This window comes from Mytilus trossulus, chromosome 5 (genome assembly GCF_036588685.1).
Source record: "Mytilus trossulus isolate FHL-02 chromosome 5, PNRI_Mtr1.1.1.hap1, whole genome shotgun sequence".
Lineage (NCBI taxonomy): Eukaryota > Metazoa > Mollusca > Bivalvia > Mytilida > Mytilidae > Mytilus > Mytilus trossulus.
Genome location: NC_086377.1, coordinates 12,050,746 through 12,071,946, shown reverse-complemented (window position 1 = coordinate 12,071,946; position 21,201 = coordinate 12,050,746). Strand labels below are relative to the sequence as shown.

The following is a 21,201-nucleotide window of genomic DNA, read 5'->3' as shown; positions in this document are numbered from 1 at the left end:
AATGTCGGTATTTTGGAAGGAATTAGTGGCTGGTGTGATACGCGATGGAAGAGATGGCGGTCCTGTCCACGATGAAACGAAAGGATTGGATTGTATAGGCGAGACGAATGAGAAAAAAGTTGGTCGTCTACTTCAGGGAAAGTTGTATCGTTGTCACAATCGGCAACTTGGTGTTCAATCGGATAGCCTTTTTTTTTTTTTTATTTCTGAGCACAATAACTAAATATATAACAGGAAACAAGTGTCAAATAATTTGACAAATAACTGAATGTTGACAGAACAAACAACAGTGACCCTTTTTGTCAGTACGAAACTCAGACAATCAGAAAGGACTTTAGTCAAACTGAAGTCGCTCTTCACTATACTTCTACCTGTCTCATGAACCATAATATGGTAGACTGTTGCTACACATCTATTGTGAAATTAACTGTGAAACTGGTGCCGCTGGTGGTAATGATGAAGGTGGCAATATCGGATATAGAGCTGAGAATTGCGCTGGCGTCTTCAATGTTGGTTTTGGTGCTCTTGTTGCCAAGGAAGCCGGAAATTTTGGTTTCAGCACCACTGATGGCCGAATTGGTTTAATTGGAGATGGGAGAGAAGATTTCTCCCAAGCAGGAATGTAAGGTTGCTGAAAAATTGGCGAGACTGGCGACGAATGGTATCTCGGTGGCTGCTCGAGTGGAACCGTGGTATCGTCACTATGCTTGTAGCAGTTTTCTCTATTAGTATTAAAGACAACAGTCTCTTCTCTGTCTTCAAGTTGTCCAAAATGTAACCTCTCAAATGCCGTATCCAGCTGTTGGTAGTTTATAGGCGTTTTTCCTTTTGGTGTCTTCCCTGTTGAAAACATGATTTTTAGAGGGTCCTCACCATTCTATTGTGTTGCTATTTTTCGTGTTCCAATTGTATTGCTTTACAGCACAATTGAGGGGTAAGTCTCACGGTAGAAAGGCTGGGAACGATGGAACGCAACAGGAAAGAAAACCAAACTAGAAATATCAAGAAACCCGCAATTAATTTAATAAAGAAAACATCAAAGTAATGACAATATAATTTTACAATATTATTTCAAAGTTAAAATAAATTGAAAACAATAATAAAATACAACATATAATTACAATAAATTGTTGAATAATATAATAATCATTGTTATAAATTTAAACTTTGTAAATTAAAAAATATCAGTTACTTATAAATTTTATTTAACTTTTCCAAAATAAAATAAAAAGAAAAATAATTTTAAATATAAATTATTTCCAAACTAAGAACTCACCTAGAAATATCAAGAAACCCGCAATTAATGTAAAAGCGGCTTGATTCACTTTATATAGTATTCGGTTCGGACCTATCAAAAATGTTTTCCATTGATTACAAACTAATTGTCAAAACAACCGAATATGCAAATGAAAAATGAAATTAGAATGACCAAATATGGTAATGGTCGAGAACCAGGCCAAAACTCAAAATTATATAAAAATAGTTTTTCTTAAATTACTTCTATTTCTTATTTCAAAATTAACCAAATTATATTTCAAACATATAAATAAACATTTTTCTTTTATAATAAAGAACAATTTGTTATTAAAACTATGCACAACATGATATACAATAATTATAATTTATATAATTTAAGATATTCATTAATGGTATAAATGACTAATTGATTTGATCGAACATCCTAACCAACACTTAAATTTGCCTACGTAGTTTGACCATTGTCCAAACACCTGTTACTTGACCTATTCAATCAAAACAAAGTAATTACCAATTTCGGTCAGAACTTGAAGATAAAGAATTGCATAACCCAATGTTATAAACGAAGAGAGATCAATCTGACAAACATGATAATGCATATTCTATTGACCATTAGCTAATTTAAAGTTTCCCTTTAATCCTAAAGGTAAATAAATAACTGTTACAGATGACCATACATAAAATAATCAATATTCTATATGAAACAAATTAACTGCAAAATCCTATTACAATACATCTCCAAAACAAGTAGTATACATCCACAAAGTCATGTAAAAATGTTAAAAAGCTTTCATTTCATAAACATTGTTCTTGCATTGGATGCATGGACCTATGTGAAGTCAATTATCTATTGCAGGACCCGTTTAGGTATCCTTAAGTGAGAATGCATTTGCCATGATTTTTTTGATGTGACGTAGATGTTGTTTGTCTATAAATCTCTTTTTAAACGGAGACCTATTCATCAAAATAATATTTTTTTGTGGCTGAAACTGTGCCATAATAAATTCTGGCATGGTCTTCCTAACGGAAGGGGAATTACTCTGCACTCTTTTGCTTTGTTAAATCATAAAAAGAACAGTATTGTTTAAAAGTGTTCAGCCAAGTTTCCGAGTTTTGAGAATTATTACCCTTGAATTTTTCGATCTTTTAAGAAGAAGACATGTTAAAAAAGTTCATAGGTGGTATTGGTGTCCTATCTGCTGCACTAACTGGATGTTGTTGTTGCTGGTGGTGGTGCAGAGGTCGTTGGAATTGGTAATGAAGATGCAGATGGCACTGTAGTGGCTGCTGTCACAATTGCTATGGCTGCTGGTGCCGTGTTTGAAGAAAAATGGGACGGCGTCTGTAAAGCAGGCAATGCAAGTTTATTTACCGGTAATGACGTTCTGGGTGTTGATGTCCCTGTAGACTGCATTAGAAAAGCTTGTGGAATTTTGGGTCTAACTTACCGTGTCGTTTGTAATGGCCTGATTGGAGTTGAGACACTTGAAGGTATGAACGGGTTATGCTCAGGAACAGGTCCATTTGGTTGATCATTGTATTGAGGAGGAATAGTCCACGGATCTTGGACGAACGGTATTGTGATGTCGTTGCGTTCAGGAATTCTATTTTCGAAACGGTGTTAAAGTACGAATTGCTCCTCTTCTGGAAACATGTTCAATTGATGAAACGCTGTCTGGAAACATGTTCAATTGATGAAACGCTGTATCTAGCTTATAGTGTTCTACTTCTTTACTGTAGAGGTGTTTTTCCCGGTTTTGTAGGTTTTCCTGTCGCTTTAAACATCCTGCACCATTCTATTGTGTCAAATGTTACTGTGTTTTATAATTCTTGCTAAAGTATTGACGTATGTCACAATGAGGGGAAAACAAACTCACAATCAATTAGGCCGTAATCAGCAAGAGGAAAAGCTAGAATACAATAAGTGTTCGAATTTTTAAATGAAGAATAAAGTTAAGACATTACAATATAAGATAATATCAAAGTATTTGTAAATTGAAAACATTAATAAAAATGAAACATCCATTTGTAATTATCGATCTAAATTATATCAATTACCACATGGTAAAATTAAAATTCATTTAATGCCCATAAAGGCGCAAGCCAGGGCCGACGTACACGGGCTGTATAGCCAGCTAAGGTCGTTAAAAACTTCCATTTTTTATAATTGTTCTTAATATAATTAAAACAGTTATAAGGAATACATTACTTATGATCTTGAAATTTCTTTAATGAAAAATGAATAAATTTACCTATTAGAAATGATCTTAAGAATAAATAGTTTATTTCAAATTATCTAGAATACAACACTGCATGAAATGATACGTTTACAAAATTTATTCATATATTAAATTTCTAGTTTTGAATTTAAGGTCTGATTTATGAAGAATTATTTTAGTAGTTTATTAAAGTTTCATAATTTTGTTAAATTTCTTATTTTCTTAAGTTTAATTTCGATTTATGGGTTATTAAATTTGTTATTTATTTGAAAAATAATACCAGTTTAAATTTGTTATTTAAAAGGTTTAAATCTAGTTTATCGCCATTAAAGTTTTCGTTTAAACATACGTTTATTTTTTAACAAACTACTAATATAAGACAATTTAACTGAAATTTAATTTGGAGTAAATAACAAGTTTAAACTAATAAACTTTCGTTCGGTAAATTTGTAATTTAAGGCAAGTTTCCGTAACTTGTTTAGTTTAAGTATCTTGTTTTATTTCAATGATTACTTCTTTTTCTCAAGGGTCAACAAATTAAGGCTCAATACTGTCACGACAGATGAATACATATTGTACAAAATAAAATGGAGAGTTAGTAAGAAAAAAAGACGACAAAAGTTACAATCGGGCTTATTATAATTGTCCAAAAAGAAAAAAAAAGAAAATCTTTCGTTGCAAAAATATCAACAACTAACGTAAATAATTATTCAAATCTTGAAAATCCCCAAATCTTTAGAGATTGTCAACCAAGTATATGTCTTCGTCAGATTTCCATGGACATTCTGGTTATCTTTTTATTTTTCTCAATAACAGAAAATACAAAACACAACAAATAACAAGAGCTCTCTAAATAATGGCTAAATTTCATCGTTTGTTTTTATCGTTTTATAAGGAATAACTAAGAAATGAATAGTTTGAAAAACATGTATTTATCGAAGTACATAAACACAAATAGAAGATATTTTTAGAAACAAGCAGTTTTGGTTATCCCCCTTATTATAGACTAAATATATTTTGCATTTTGACATTCTTCTTCCATTTGATAATTATAGTTATTCCATATTTATAAACTTTTAGTAGGTTTTTCTATATGAATGGGATTTTGAATAAATAAGCATATTCACCTGCGGAAAATGGATATTCACAGCGCTAAACGTCGCGTGCTTTTTCGTGTACAATTTTGGTAAAAAAAAAACGTTTGATTTACAATTACTTTTGGTAAATATTTTCTATTGCATTCATTTCTTTCTGAATATGGAATAAAACATTTACTGTCTTTTGTTTCGGTAAATATGTGGTTTTGTTGACTTTTGAAAAACTGATATTCACTTCGGCCGTTGGCCTCAGTGAATATCAGTTTTTCAAAAGTCAATAAAACCACACATTTACCTCATCAAAAGACAGTAATTGTATATTATTATAATCATATGTATACGAAATGCACTTCTGTACAGTGCACTTTGTCAGATATTTCTTAAAGATCGTATTACTTTAAAGTTTTTTTTAATAATATTCAAAATGGGATGTAACTCATTTTGTCATCAGTCATATCTGTTTCAGATGAAAATATTTATTTCTAAAATAAGTTATCTCCCATTACATTTGAAAAGCGTAAATATTAAGATAACATTTTATAAAAATTTCTTTTTCTTCTTTTTTTGTTTATATTCAACACTGTTTTACGGATGGATGGATAATCCTTAAAAAAAAGGGCCGCATACTAGTATAAAAGGGTCCAATAAGAAAAAGTAAGAGCTGTTTTAGCGCAAATTTCAAAATATTCACGACTGAAGTAAACGGGATTTTTTCTTTTTTCCAACTTCAAGTTGTCGTAGTTTGCTACTGAATCTTTCGCAAATAATGTTACTCGTTTGTACACCATATTTCGCTTTTCCGTAAGTGGACGTTACGCGGGCGCATTTTATTTGCGCGCATTTTGTGATTACATTGGCGCGAATTAGTTTTTCAGAAACACTGTGACAGGTAAATTAAGAAAATTCATATTAAAAATGACTGTAGTAATATTAAACTTGAACATGTTCAAAATTTAAATTATATATTTTTCATAATTTTGTATTTTATTTGTTTTTTTTTAAAGAAAACGAAAAGACTTAAAAGCAGACCGCAATAAGGACCTCAAATTGGATGTATTATTTTTTTTATCTATTTGTTTTTATCGTAAACACAATCTTACGTTTTGGGCAGGTTACATGTGCCTACCTCTTTCTCTTATTTCCTATGAGTTAAAAAACGATGAATATTTAAAAAAATAATTGTGCATTATGACGACCTGATTTGAAAAAAAAACAAAGAAACAATTGCAATAAATTCAGGATCTTCTTTTGGAATCATACAGTGAAGATCACTTCTAATCTCCCGATAGAACTGTAAGAATAATCTATCATAGGACAGTTCTAGATAGAACTGACCAAATCAGTTCTAGGTAGAATTGTCTAGATCAGTCTTAGGGTTGATTGATTGTTGGTTGCTTAACGTCCAGTGGCAAATATTTCATGCATATTCAGGACGATCAGTCTTAGGATAGAACTGTCTAATGTCTAAAACAGTTCTAGTCGTATAACTGTGAGCAGACCTGACCAAATCAGTTATAATCGTGGAAATGTCGGCAGAAGTGACTGTATCAGTTCTTACCGTAGAACTATCAACAGAACTGTCTAAAAGTTTTCTAGCCGTAGAACTGTCCAAACCTGTCAAGATAGTATAGAGCAGTTCTAACTGACGTCACTGCAGTTATGGGCATATATATATATATATATATATATAACTCGTCTAAACATCAACCCAACAATGTTAGATCTGTAAATTTGCTTTCGCAAATTTTTGGTTCTTCCCTCGCCGGGATTCGAATATATGTTCAATGACGTCACATAATGTGTATATATATATGTGTGCACCTTATCTACTATTGTTTCTGAAGCCTAACACATTTTAAAAACTAGATGTGTCAAAGCGACACGAACAGCCCCGTCTCAAAAAAGTTGAAAACTCAGGAATTTCAATGTGGACATTGTGGACACATGTGGACACAAACATAATAGTAGTCCTACATATCAAAAATCAGCTCAAATTCTAGAGGCATATAGAAAAAAAGTCTGTATAACTTATTTCTAACAATTTTCAAAGTTGTTTAACCTTCATTTTGGCAAAAATAAGCTGAGCAAAACCAACTCTTAAACTTGATCTGTAACTCATTGTGGTTAACTCACATACCACGAATCAGCCCAATATCTGAAAGCATCTAGAAAAAAATCGGTATAAGTGCGATTTTCAAAAATTTATCAAAGTCCGTAGACCTAAGCCCGAAATTACAGAAAAAAATAGCCGAATTGGACAAAACTTATTCTTGAGCATCATGGGTAACTCACATACCAAAAATCAGCCCATATCTGAAAGCGTTTACAAAAAAGGTATGTATAATTGTGCTTTTCAACAAATATCGAAGTTCAAAGCCCGTAATTTCGGTAACAATTAGCGGAGCGGAACCAAACTTGAACTTGACCTAGCTGTAACTCATCATGGTAAACTCACATACCAAAAACCAGTCAAATATCTGAAGACGTTTAGAAAAAAAACCGTTAAATGGTTTGTTGCGGAATAACGGAATAACGAAATTACGGAAAATACGGAATTACTGACAAGGATAAAACTATATGGCCCCGACATCCTCGTACGGACCCTTGCTGATGATGTATCTCTGATATACATGTAAGTTTGATAAACATTTGGAAAAAATTATACAGATGAGAGGGCTTTTAAACTGGGTGGCCGGACATATACACGGACACAACCGGACTCCCGGTAATTTTGTGATGCGGGATTCACACAGCGCTGATCATTGCTCCCGTTTGAGACCAGACACCGTAAACACGGAAAGTAAAAAAGTCGGCCTACTATCCTCAATGTCATGGAATGTCCTATTATTGACCGATCGCTGTAGTATACGTTCGTAACATATTCCTACGGCTTAGAGAGGTCCAAGTGAGGTGACTTGTAATAGGAATTGAGCAAATTCGATTTGTCTGGTCGGATTTCAATCGTGATTATGTCGTGACAGATTCTGCTGTAAATAAAGGCAACAGTAGTATACCGCTATTCAAAACTCATAAATCCATGGACAAAAAACAAAATCGGGGTAACAAACCAAAACCGAGGAAAACGCATTAAATATAAGAGGAGAACAACGACACAACACAGAAACGGACCAAGCATCAGACAAAACACCACGAGAATAACAAATATAACATGAAAACCAAATACATGAATTTGGGATAGACAAGTACCGTGCCACGTCTTATCTCAAAAATAAGAGAAAAACACAAACGACTCAACGTTAAAATGCAACACACACAGAAACGAACAATAATATAACGATGGCCATCTTCCTGACTTGGTACAGGACACTTTTAAAGGGGAATAAAAGTGGTGGGTTGAACCTGGTTTTATGGCATGCCAAACCTCGCACTTTAATGGCAAAGTTAAATATAACATTGAAATGACAACATAATATTACAGGACTACAATACAAATAAATAGGAGAACATATTAGACAAAGAAAAACATGATTAATAGATAACAAAAAGCATCAGGTTTAAAATTCAATACGCCCAAAACGCGCCTTGTCCACACAAGACTCACCAGTGACGCCCAGATATAAAAGATCGAAAGTGAAAAAAGTACAAAGTTGTACAGCACTGAAGATCAAAAGTTGAAAAGGTTTCGCCAAACACGGCATTGTAACAGTTACAGTATCGGAACAATGTTTTGTGTTTTTGGACGGTGTCCTGTGGAACGGGCATGATCTGGATAGATTTGTCATTGGTGTTGTTTTTTTTGGCGAACTGAGTCAAGATTGCATCCCGAATACGAACCGTCTTTGATGAACCCGGTCCGAAACAGTCCCGTAATTAATACGAAATTCGGCAATATACACTCTTCTGAGTTCGGACAATTACTGAACACGATACGATTGAGTCTAGACTTTTGTTCTGTGACTTTCTGTCCGTTTACCTAAAATATTTGTATAATGACCTATCTTGATCTCTCTCTATATATACTAACATTTCCCAACGAATATCTGGTGCATGGATTGTTCTTCTTGATCCCTATTCGAATTTTATTGACCTTCAAAAGTTATCGCATCGAAAGTTGAATCAGTGCCAAGCAAGATAGACACCCGAACATTTTCGTTAAACGAGTCAAATCCGTCTTCTGGTTTCTTAATCGATCTGTGTTAATCATTTTGATTGAGTCTGATCGACAATGTGACTAGAGGGGGCCACTTCCTATGTAATGACTGGTAGGGATGGGCCGCTGGAATAGGTCACTATTTCATGCTTCATGATATATGAAAAGGGTGAGAAATTCAGATTAAATATATCAATAGGTTGATATTATCACTTGCTGGATATATATTATAAGTATCTAAAACTAATCAAATGTTCCTGTTTATTTTTAATGCGGTTAAACCACAGTCGTAAATACATCAGCTATTTGTCAAACCAATTAAACTCTATTTATTCAATGTGGTATTTCCACTGAGGTTAGATATAGGAGCAATAAATCCAATCATTTTGACATTTCCACCTCATTAACATTGAAAGGTTTGCATACATGAAACATAAGAAGAAATTGCATAGAAAAGTGTCAGCATCCTTCAAGCGGGAACGACAAATCAGTTTTTAATTAATGTAAACTCAGTAAAAGTGATACTCTCTGAAGTGTTAGGCAGCAACCATTTGATTTTCGGGGGGGGGGGGGAGGGGCTATGTTTTTTTTTGGAAAAAAAAGTTTGTTTCGAGGTTTTGGTGAAAAAAATAATTTGTTTTGGCCCCTGAGAACAAAAAAATGTTTGTTTCACCCTCAGCTGCCACTATATGTAATGCTAAAAGTGAAAGAAAAAAATTGTTTTCCGTTGGTCGCTAAAAAAATAGATTGTTCTTCGCCGAAGGCGAAAAAAATTGTTTGCACAGAAAAAAAAACCATAGCCCAAACCCGCTCCCCCCCCCCCCCCCCCCCCCCCCCCCTAGAAAATCAAATGGTTGCTGCCTTACTACAATTATCTGATAAAACATTATCTATTGTCTTTGCAAATTGAAATTTCTTCATAATTAAAGTTATAAAAGGGGCAAAAAGAAGAAAGAGTGAAGAATATATTGGAAAAGCAATGTTTGATTATTGCGACTGCGTTGCTTCTAAACAAAAACGTATTAAAAAAAAGCGGGACCTCAAAATTTTTGTAAACTCTAATGTATCAGAAGATGAAAAATATCCAAATATATCTATAGGTCTGTTTTTTGTTCATTAATATATGACAAGGTATATATTTTTGATAAACAAAATATATGAAAAGGGTGGGGTACTTGATGTCTCAGCTGCTCACCCCTACCAAAAAAAGTTTGAAGTGGCCCCCCGGGCAATGTGAACCTTACTTTGTTATTAAACTCGGTACTTAAACATTTAACTTATCTTTTCTTACTCGATGTTTGACTTTCATATCGATAAGTACTCGATGATGGGCTCTCTTTTATGTGAAACCTGCCTGGACTATATTTTTAGAACTTTTTTTGCAGTCAAATTGGCAATTTTTGAATAAAATGTAAGCCCAAATTAGCGGCCCAAGAAACCAAATAGTTTAATTAACCACAAAGGTAAAAGAAATATTTATAATGATAATGTTTTTTGCAAAACATAATACCAAGACGGGCTATTAAAATGCAAACAAAATTTACACAATTATGCATATACCTAAGATGTCATGTTATGTTATGGTATGCTACGGATAGATACCGAAGCCGTACAGAAACATGCATGTATATAGATACATATAAAAAAGAAGATGTGATATGATTGCCAATGAGACAACTATCCACAAAAGACCAAACTGACACAAACATTAACAACTATAGGTCACCGCACGGCCTTCAACAATGAGCAAAGCCCATACCGCATAGTCAGCTATAAGAGGCCCCGATAAGACAATGTAAAACAATTCAAACGAGAAAACTAACTACGTAAAAAAAAAATTAACGAAAAACAAATATGTAACACATAAACAAACGACAACCACTGAATTACAGGCTCCTGACTTGGGACAGGCACATACATAAATTATGTGGCGGGGTTAAACATGTTAGCGGGATCCCAACCCTCCCCTTACCTCGGACATTGGTATAGCAGTATAACATATGAACGAACTATAAAAATCAGTTGAAAAAGGCTTAACTCATCAGATAGACAAAAAATAAGTACAGTTTCGATCAAATTTTGTCGATCTGCCTGCTGTCATTTGAAAGAAAATTCCAATTTATTTTCAAGGAAGCCCTATTGCCAGTAAGATTTTATTGAAATATTAATGTTTATAAATATCAAAATAAACAGACATCTCAAACAAGTTTCTCCAAAAAGACCCTTTTAATTTTGTTCATTTTTTGGAGGTAGATGTTAGCCAATAAGACTTCATATACCTGCAGTGGCGGATCCCTAATTTTTTATTAGGGGGGCTGGGGCGCTGACTGACCCAAATCTCTTTTCTCCGGAAAACGGGGAGGGGGCGGCGGCCAAGAACCCCCCCCCCCCCCCCCCCCCCCCCCCCCCCAAACCGAATCCGCCTATGACCTGTCCCTTTTCAAATATTCTTTTTTAAACATGATATATACCCATGTATATTTCCAAATATTTGTATAACAAAATGAAGACCTACACCTATATAATGATCTGATATGCGCTACATTGCCACTCCCTCTTAAAACAAAGCTTATCGACAATTGCAAATTCCAACAGTCTATTTTAGATGTCAAATGGGTGCACATTTCATAATAATGCCGGAAACATCTGACACATTTACAAATGTGATTTTAACCGCAACACAATAAATACTAGCATCAGACACTTAATTAGAAATAACCTTGACCGTTTTAAATTTCCCACCCTTTTCATATATTAATGAAGCTTGAAAGACTTATTCAAGCTATTCCTATATATAGCCTTTCCCCCTGGGGATTATTGGATTAATAAGTTCCATTATAAGAATAGGGAATTTAACTAGCGGATCAAGAAATGTTATAAGTGGGGCCCACTGACTGCCTAAGAGGGGTCCGCCCTGGTCATGCTACAGTGATAATCAACCATTTTCCCCCAGAAACCCCGGGGGGATCCCTGGCCCCCTTCTAAATCCGCTTCTGAATTTTAAACATCCTCTTTTATAATTTTGACGACTTCTCTCCCAAAAACTACAGTTAAATATGCTTTTCGAGCGTCTTTATTGTAGCAGGCTATTCTTAATACGACTTTTATCTTCCAAAGGTAATCATTCAATTTTTGAATGTTGACCTTGCTATAGAAATTTTATAATTTTTGTGCACAGTTGTGCACATTAACAACGCTCCAGTCTTAACACTTATCAGTAACTACGTAGTACTACATAACTTCAAATTAACATGTCATTTATATCAACCCCATGCAACTAGGTACACAGCTGCATTCAATGAAACATGATCAGAGATAAAAATAGATGTATATTCTGAATCAGGTCCTTTCTTTTCGATACAACATATAAACGAGGGAAAAAAAGGGGGGGGGGGGGTGTCAGAAGAAAAATTATCTTTAATTTTAAATAAACTGATGTATGCAAATTGCAAATTCAATTAAACGCTATCAGTGATTACTCATCATTTGTATCGATCAGATCTGCATTTCTTTTGCACCGATTTTTTTTATTACATTTTCGCCGAATTTGCGTTTCATTTGTGCTGTTTGTGTACTTGTAAATTACAGGTTCATTTTGATCATTATAAATCTCATTCGGTAAGTACAGAAGTTATGAATTGTCAATCATAACATGTATCTAACTGTTGTATTATACTCACGGGGGGAGGGGGTGGAAGTAGGCTTCCGAGCAGGATTATAAAAAAGAAGATGTGGTTGCCAATGAAACAACTCTCCACAAAGACAAAAATGATACAGAAATTAACAACTATGGGTCACCGTACGGCCTTCAGCAATTAGCTATAAAGGGTCCCTATATGACAATGTAAAACAATTCAAACGAGAAAACCAACGGCTTTATTTATGTACAATAAATGAACGAAAAACAAATATGAAACACATAAACAAACGACAACCACTGAATAACAGGCTCCTGGCTTTGGACAGACACATACCATGATACATAATGTTTCGGGGTTAAACATGTTAGCGGGCTCCCAACCCTAGCCCTAACCTTGGACAATGGCATAACTGTACAAAATAAGAACAAATTTAGTCAATTTAAAAAATTACTAGTAAAAGTACATCCATGAAAATTTACACTGTTATTCTTACAGTTTTCAACGCGTGCAGCTGACCAGCATTGAGGTGGCTAACTTGATGTTCAATATATATAAGTACAACATCTTAAAATGCATGAAATTGTCATCCGAGACGGATTCGAGCATCAGACATAATGGCAAACGTGAAGCACTCCTCGATTTCATGAGGGAAGGAAAGGTCACCGAAAAACTGCAGTAGCCATTAACTAATTTCACTTGAGTTTTCTCTATACTCTGTGCTTAGCCCATCAGACTGACCCCCCCCCCCCCCCCCCACACACACCAGTTACTTCTGCGCCAGATAAAAACCACAACATAAAATTGAGAAAGGAAATGGTGAATATGTCAAAGCGACAACAACCCGACCATAGAGCAGACAACAGCCGAAGGCAATCAATGGGTCTTCAATGTAGCGAGAATTCCCGCACCCGTAGGTGTCCTTCAGCTGGCCCCTAAAAATATGCATAATAGTACAGTGATAATGGACGTCATACTAAACTCCGAATTATACACAAGAAACTAAAATTTAAAATCATACAAGACTAACAAAGGCCAGAGGCTCCTGACTTGGGACAGGCGCAAAATTGTGGCGGGGTTAAACCGAATCATGGCCAAAAAAAGTTAAAAGGCCAAATAAAGAGCGTTGGGTACCAAAGCGCTCTCATGTCGACAATTTTGACAGATATTTATAAAAAATATATTCAATGTCTATACGAGCAATATCTAGTATAAGTTCGAAATTCATGCAATACTGGTCACTTTTCTTTCACCGTCTGAGCCATTAGTGACGATTCATCTCTGATATAAGCTTAATTCACAATTGACAAGAACTTTACATGAAAGAGCTAACAAACCAGGTGGCTAGACAGAAACACGGACACATTCGGAAGCCCATAGAAAAGTTCCATGTCCACCGCAACGTATGTCGCGTAGGGTGATACATTTTAGAATTATAAAGAAGAACATTGCTGACTGCCAACCTTCCCACCTAAATATAATGGAGCGATATAATTGACACGATTACTTATAAGAACTTTTTTTTTTACATGTATGTACTAATTCCCGAAGTCTACAAAAATGAATTCCGATCGTCATCCCGTTCACAAAAATATAAAAGTACCGCTTATATATGATGACTAGTATCACACAGTCATGTTCCATGGCGAACGAGGCGGGTGCAAATAGCATAAGAAGTGGGGTTTTTTTTAATTATTATTTGACCTTGATGTGTTAACGTCATGTTTCTAAAAATTTAGGCGAAGGAAAGAAATATTTATTGGCGAAAATGAAAAGATGTTCTACAAATGATTTAGAAATACCATGGCAATTCATATTTAAATGATTATAGTATAAAATTATAACAACCTTTTAGGAACTGTATATGCATGCACAAGATCCCCCAGCTATAGTTGATTTCTTATTTGAAATCCAATTATTAGTAAAAATGTATAAGAATGTATATATTTTGAAAAATAATAAAATCCTATATATACATATAAAAGAAGATGTGGTATGAATGCCAACGAGACAACTCTACACAAAAGACAAAACTGACACAGAAATTAACAAATATACGTTACCCTTCGGCCTTCAGCAATGAGCAAAGCCAATACTGCTTAGTCAGCTATATAAGGCCCCGAAATGACAATGTAAAACAATTCAAACGACAAAACTAGCGGCCTATTAAACAAAATTGAACGAAAAACAAATATGTAACATATAAACAAACGACAACCATGCATGTACTGAATTACAGACTCCTGACATGTGACAGGAACATACTTATATCAGGTGGCGGGGTTAAACAAGTTTAGCGGGATCCTAACCCTCACCCTTACCTTGGACAATGGTATATCAGTACAAAATAAGAACGAACTATATATATATACAACTCGTCTAAACATCAACCCAACAATGTTAGATCTGTTAATTTGCTTTCGCAAATTTTTTGTTCTTCCCTCGCCGGGATTCGAACCCATGCTACTTTGATATCGTGACACCAAATCGCCTGCACTACAGCCGTCCCACTAGACCACACGACCACCTGGGCTCTACAATAATAGAGCTTTCGCTGGCCGTGTGTTACCTTTCCTCGTCAGTTTTAATCTAGCAGCGTACTACAGTACATGATATATAAGGCATGAAGATGTTATAAACAATTGAAAAAGGCTTAACTCATTAGATGACAAAACTACAAGTGGACGTGGCCTGGTACTTGTACATCCCAACAACAAAAAGATACTAAGTGCAGATCTAATAGTACTCGCAGTTAACTTAACAGCTTGTTCAAACGGCCAGTAACAACTAATCATCTTAGACTAATATGGACTTGCACATCACTATTATGCGTATAAACATCCCAGTTGCGGAACTAGAAATATTCATAAGTGAGATTCAGTGACTTCCGAAAAAGGGGCTTGTTCCAGTCATGTTTCGGTGCTTCTCTTCATAATAAACAACAACAAAAATCACAAAAAGGGGGAGCAGGCCACCTGCCACCGGATTTCCTTGATTCGCCTCTTCATCCTACAAGATATCAAGGTCGTTGCTTAAACAATGTAGGAGTAGCTCTAGATGCTTGAAATATACATAATTGTTAAGATTCAACTCGGTCTTCCTGGCATTTAAGAATATTTGACAAAAATAAAAATGCCGAGGTATACATGCATGAACATCTCAATTGTCTGTTCAGGCAACCTCCGAAATATTAAAACTGTAGTTCAACAAATCTTGGAAGAGGAAGCAGGACAAACCATGATCTCTCTCTTTGCGTTTTATAATAAAATGTATCCAACTACCTTGTATTTTGAGGATATTTAACTTAAAATGTTTCAGTTGCAACCGTCAAAAACTGGACGAGGTGATAGTCAGACAAACCAATCTATAGCTGGACTAACAGACGAACGGGTAGACGAACGAACCTGTAAGCGATAAATTAATATACCCTACGATGAAAGTGGGGTCATACAAATCAAAACCTCATAGTTCTCAATTTGCTTAAACAGTTCTCTTCAGTTGTATAACCATGAATTCTAAGATTTCTTAAACCGTTCTAAATTTAAGTCTCTGAATTGAAAATTATTTTTCAGGGATCCGATGGCTGCTTTCTGTCAAATTCGTTTTTTTTTGTTTTGTTCTCGTTTTCACATACTCTATGCTATTGTTTCACATTTTGTCACATCGGTACATTTTATAAATTATTACATATATATTAGTACACTTCGCATGTGTTGGTTTATTATCGAAGGTTGTACTTCGAGCTTACCGATTGATTCGACGGGAGCATGGACAGTTACAATACATGTGTCAGATCGGAAATTATACAACATTTTCTGTTATTTCCGTATTTTGCGTGGAATTCTCGTCGCGTTGAAGATCGTTTTATTATCGAAGGTTGTACTTCGAGCTTACCGATTGATTTGACGGGAGCATGGACAGTTACAATACATGTGTCAGATCGGAAATTATACAACATTTTCTGTTATTTCCGTATTTTGCGTGGAATTCTCGTCGCCTTGAAGATCGTTGAAGACACATTAGATGACATCGGCTATTGTCTGCTTGTTTTCGAGTCGTTGTCTCTTTTACATATTCCCCATTTCCATTCTCAATTATGAATTCCAGATTTCAGCAGAACTGGAAACATGATAGTATATAGGGAATCACTGAAGCATGACTGGAGAGATCCCAACTTTAGGTCAGTCAACTGTCCCCCCCCCCCCCCCGGAAAAGTTCTGGATTCGCCACTGTTTGTCTTATCCGAGATTCTATTCTAAATTTTTAACTGACTAATTGTCAAAACTAACTCTTCCGTTTAAAATTCAAAATACCTGAATTGTCAATCAACAATTTGAAACACGAAACACTTCATTTCTTTTCTTTTGTGTTTGGGAAAGCCGCTGAGACTTCACGAACCGTTCCCTTTTCATTCATTGTGCACAGCAGACCAGAATATATGTATACCCTGTCATATATTTGTTTAAAAAAAATATATTGCCATTCATTCTAAGATCGAGGCTGAACATTTAAGAATCGTTTTTACAATTTATTTTCAATAGCTGCAAATGTTAAATAACACCAAGATTAAAAGCGCCTAGCGCCAACAGCTCCGTTGGTATATTTAATAGAAAAATAATATATAGTTGTTAACTTGTTATATTTGCAAATGGGGTAAATAAACTCATCATAAATACCAGGATTGAAATTTTACATTCACGACAGACGGGTATGTCGTCTACTAAAGACTCATCAGTGACGCTCAAGTAAAAAAGTATTAATAAGGTAAAATGAAACTGACCATTAAAACTTCAAAAAGGGCAAAGCGCAAACATTTTTTTTAATTTTCAACGCTATCTTCTTGACCACAATAAGTGTTTTCATCAAAATTGGAAATGATTATATTTTTTAAAGAAAAATCTTTACCTACGTCGCATTATATACAATTAACAAGTTCTAAATATACTGCTAAACAAAAGTTAAGCAACTAATACATTTAAGTCAAATTTTATCTTAATTTCTGTCAAGTTTTTCCATTTTCAAGTAAAGAAAATCACGCAATATGGTTCACTTTCTTTCCTGTAATAATTAGATCACTTGTATACTTCTAACACACACACACTGACAATAGGTGTTGTTTATTTGTTGAAATATTTGATTAAAATATGCGCTGCTGAAATTATTTTACTCAGTATAGTATATAGACTTGTATTCCAAAGACAAATTTATATATATTGTTTAATTTTCTGTAGTCATGTAGTGTTTGATAATGACCCAGTGACCTACAACTTTTATGATAAATAAACCACATGTTGTGCATATTGGCAACGCTTCTCAGTAAATCAGTATAAAAAGTATGAATCATTTGTTAAACTAGTGTAAAATGTGGTGTGGAATAATTGGTAAAGTCAAAGATATCCGGCTATTTGAATTGACCCGATGAGCTAACATGATGTTGAATTGATTTTGGAAATAATACACTAATCCATTATTTTTATTTTATTTCTAATACTGAAAAAAAAATTATGGTCCATCATAGCACAACCAAGTAAACAAGTGTCCATTAATTTATACTAAAATCAAAAAAATCATAGAACATTCATATTCCGACAAAATGAAGATAAATAGAAAAAAATCGTTTAGGAGGGGTATGCGTTGTTGATGTTGTGCAAATGGTATGAATAATTCCCCTATTCAATCCTTCTTCTGGCAAATTATTTGAAAAAAGGAGGGCTTTGATAACTGTTACCCTAGCTTGCCCTACAACATAATGCATCCCAAAGAATATAGATTTCATATTCATATAAGTCTGAAAATTAAACCCAATATAGTTATGGAATCAGATTTTTTAGGCTGACAAATATTTTTTGTCATTTTACATTTCAATTTGCACAGGTCTGTCTACATGTTCACCAGTTTTTCAATCATTTACTGGTCTGTTTTTACTTTCACAAGTCTCTCTTATAGACCCCTAGTCTGTCCATATGATTCTCAACAGTCTGACTATGTGTCCACAAGTCTCTACGTTTTCACCGGTCTCTATGTGTCCGTCAGTCTGTCTCCGTGTCTACAAGTCTATCTACATGTTTTACCGCCATGTTACGTTTCTAACAGTTTGCCTTCATGTTCTACACGTTCACCAGTCTGCTTATGTATATACCATTCTGGCTACAAGTCTTCAAGAATATCATTTCAAATTCTGAAGATGATGATATTTCTCATAGTAAAGTCGTTAATACAATGTACCAGTACTTTAGGGTCGACATAAAAAAAAGCAATGAAGGATAAAAAACTTAATTCAAATTTCTGCAAGTTTTGTATAAATTGACATCGATTTTTACATATATCCTTATTGGTCAATCAATTTTTCCCAAATTAATTTAAGAGGGGGTAGGGTGAAAAAAACTATATGAATTAAGTTTTTTACCCTTCATTGAACTTTTGATGTCGTCCCTTAGTCTATCAGTTTCCATCTTCATGCAAGACTCGGGGTCTGATGAAGGTTTTTAAACAGTTAAAGATTCATCTACACACAATCCTTTTGACTGAAGTCAGTCTTCTCGGTCAGAAGCAAAGAAATGCCCGATTAGTGCTGCTGAATTTGCCCGGGGCACGTGGAGGACCAGTAGATATCGACACACCAATTTCAGTTATTCGACGAAGAATTTAAACACATATCTCATTTAACACAAATATTACACAATAATGTCAACATGGAGTCAGTAGCTGAGGTTACATTAAGTTAATTTAAAAGTCAATATCTTGGATAACTCTGATTTCTGCATACAATTTAGAAAGCATATATCACTGTCATGAATCAAGGATTTGTATAGTAAGAAGGTTCTAACTATCATCGGTACTTTGGGATAGGACAATTTTTTTACCCTCCCCCTTTTTTTCAATATCCGTTATTCTTTCGATTTCTGTTAATTAACTCTCTTTAGTAATATATACGTGACCGCTGTGGATAGTAAACTTGGAATATATAGTAAATAGCAAAACCAAGTATTTTGTAGTCTATTGTCTTACACTATGGAGTATGTCTTAAACAGCGATTTAGAACAAATATCAGTATGGTCTAAAGATTGGCTTATTAATTTTAACCCTAATAAGACTAAGGCTAAGTAAGTAAGTAAGTAAGTAATTTTTATTGGTTTAAAATCCAAAATTACAGGATTGATACCAAGACAATACAAATTTGTTATACAAAAACATACAAACATATATATATATCATACCTAATTTATAAACATTATATGAGGAGGTGGTACCACAATGTTATTTAGTGCTTAAAAGAGCATTTCTAGAAATGTACATGTCGCTTATAAATTTAACAATAATTCTAATTATATCAGTCTCAACACACGTATACAAAAATTTAAATCTTGCTTCATTAGTCGTATTGAAAAAAGAGGGAACTATTTCACTAATTCTGGAAAACAGTTGGTCTCTAATTATATTTAATTTTGTACATTTTAAAGTGAAATGAAATTCATCTTCTACTTCTAAGAGACACAAAGGACAAATTCTTTCTTCTACAGGGGTTTTAGTGTGACGCCCTTGTTCAATTCTAAGAACACTATTACTAATACGAATTTTAGCAAAATGCCCTATTACTTTTCTGTCTATATTTAACAATAAATAGGTTTCCAATTTATAATAAGGCTATGATATTCGCCGGCCATACTTCCCCAGATGATATTGAAATAGAATTTCAAAACCAATTAGGAGAATTTGTCTCCTGTCATAAACACTTAGGGATTACTTTTGATTCCAATGGTAAATTCCATGCACATATAGAAAATATTTTAAAGTGTGCAAGCACAAGATTAAATGTTCTTAAAAAATTGAAATATGTATTGAATAGAAATTATCTTGCTCGTATATATTTAACTTTTATAAGACCCGTTATGGAATATGGAAGTGAGTTATGGGATGGTTGTACTCAACAAGCAGCCGACAATTTAGAACATGTTCATTTAGAAGTAGGGAGGTTAGTAACTGGGTTGCCCGTGTTTACTAGTCGGGAAGCTATATATTTTGAAACTGGCTGGCATTTGCTTGTGGACAGAAGAAAATCCAGAAAGCTTAATATGTTCTATTCCCTACATAATGGGACTGCCCTTGATTGTCGCTGTGGTTTAATGCCCCCGCTTGTTGGTTAAGTATCTAACTACAATTTGCGAAACAGTAATAATTATGTAGAACCCGGTTATAGACTAGACATAACGTACCAGAGGCGGATTTAGGGGGGGGGGGGGCAGGGGGCCCGGGCCCCCCTCAGTTTTGGGAAAAAATTGGTTGCTTATATAGGGAATCACTGAAACGTAACTGGAGCGGGCCCCCTCTTAGGTCAGTCAGTGGGCCCCCACTTATGAAAATTTCTGGATCCGCCACTGTGCAGTTCTTTAAATTCAGATTTTTTTTGGAGTGCGCTTTGCACAACGAAGCAAGAGAAATACTGTTTTCAAAATTAGAAAGTTATACTATATCCATTGAGATTAATTCTGTTTGCTGGTGACGGTGACCTTTCCTTTCAAAGACAAAGACATTTTTGAGTCCGTACAACCTTATATCAGAATGACACAAAGATTTAAAACAATCAATTAACATTCCAAATTTCTACTTTACAACCTTTCACTCCAGTCCAGTTGTTTTATTATTATTCCTTATTATATTGTATTTTTTTTCTTTTTATTTCTAATTTTTGTTTGAAGTATGTATTACATGCATTACTACTATGTTTTCCCCCCGCCATTATCTAATGTGCTACTTTTGCAAATAAAGTATGTTTAAATTAAACTGTAGTGTATTGATGTTCTAATGACACAGACAGACGCAAAAAAAATAATAATAGAAAACTAAAAAAAATAACAGATTTTGGAAAAAAGGGTCGGTTA

The 21,201-nt window shown here is 34.4% G+C and overlaps 1 protein-coding gene across 1 annotated transcript; it reads right to left on the bottom strand.

Annotated features, from left to right (window-relative positions):
- Positions 1 to 412: 412 nt before the first annotated feature.
- LOC134717602 (uncharacterized protein C11orf24-like) lies at positions 413 to 2,671 on the bottom strand. The gene is made up of 2 exons (XM_063580095.1): positions 2,467 to 2,671; positions 413 to 840 (listed from the first exon to the last, which is right to left on the bottom strand). Exons 1-2 carry the CDS (start codon positions 2,669 to 2,671, stop codon positions 413 to 415), a joined length of 633 nt encoding a protein of 210 aa, XP_063436165.1.
- Between the last annotated feature and the right edge of the window lie 18,530 nt (positions 2,672 to 21,201).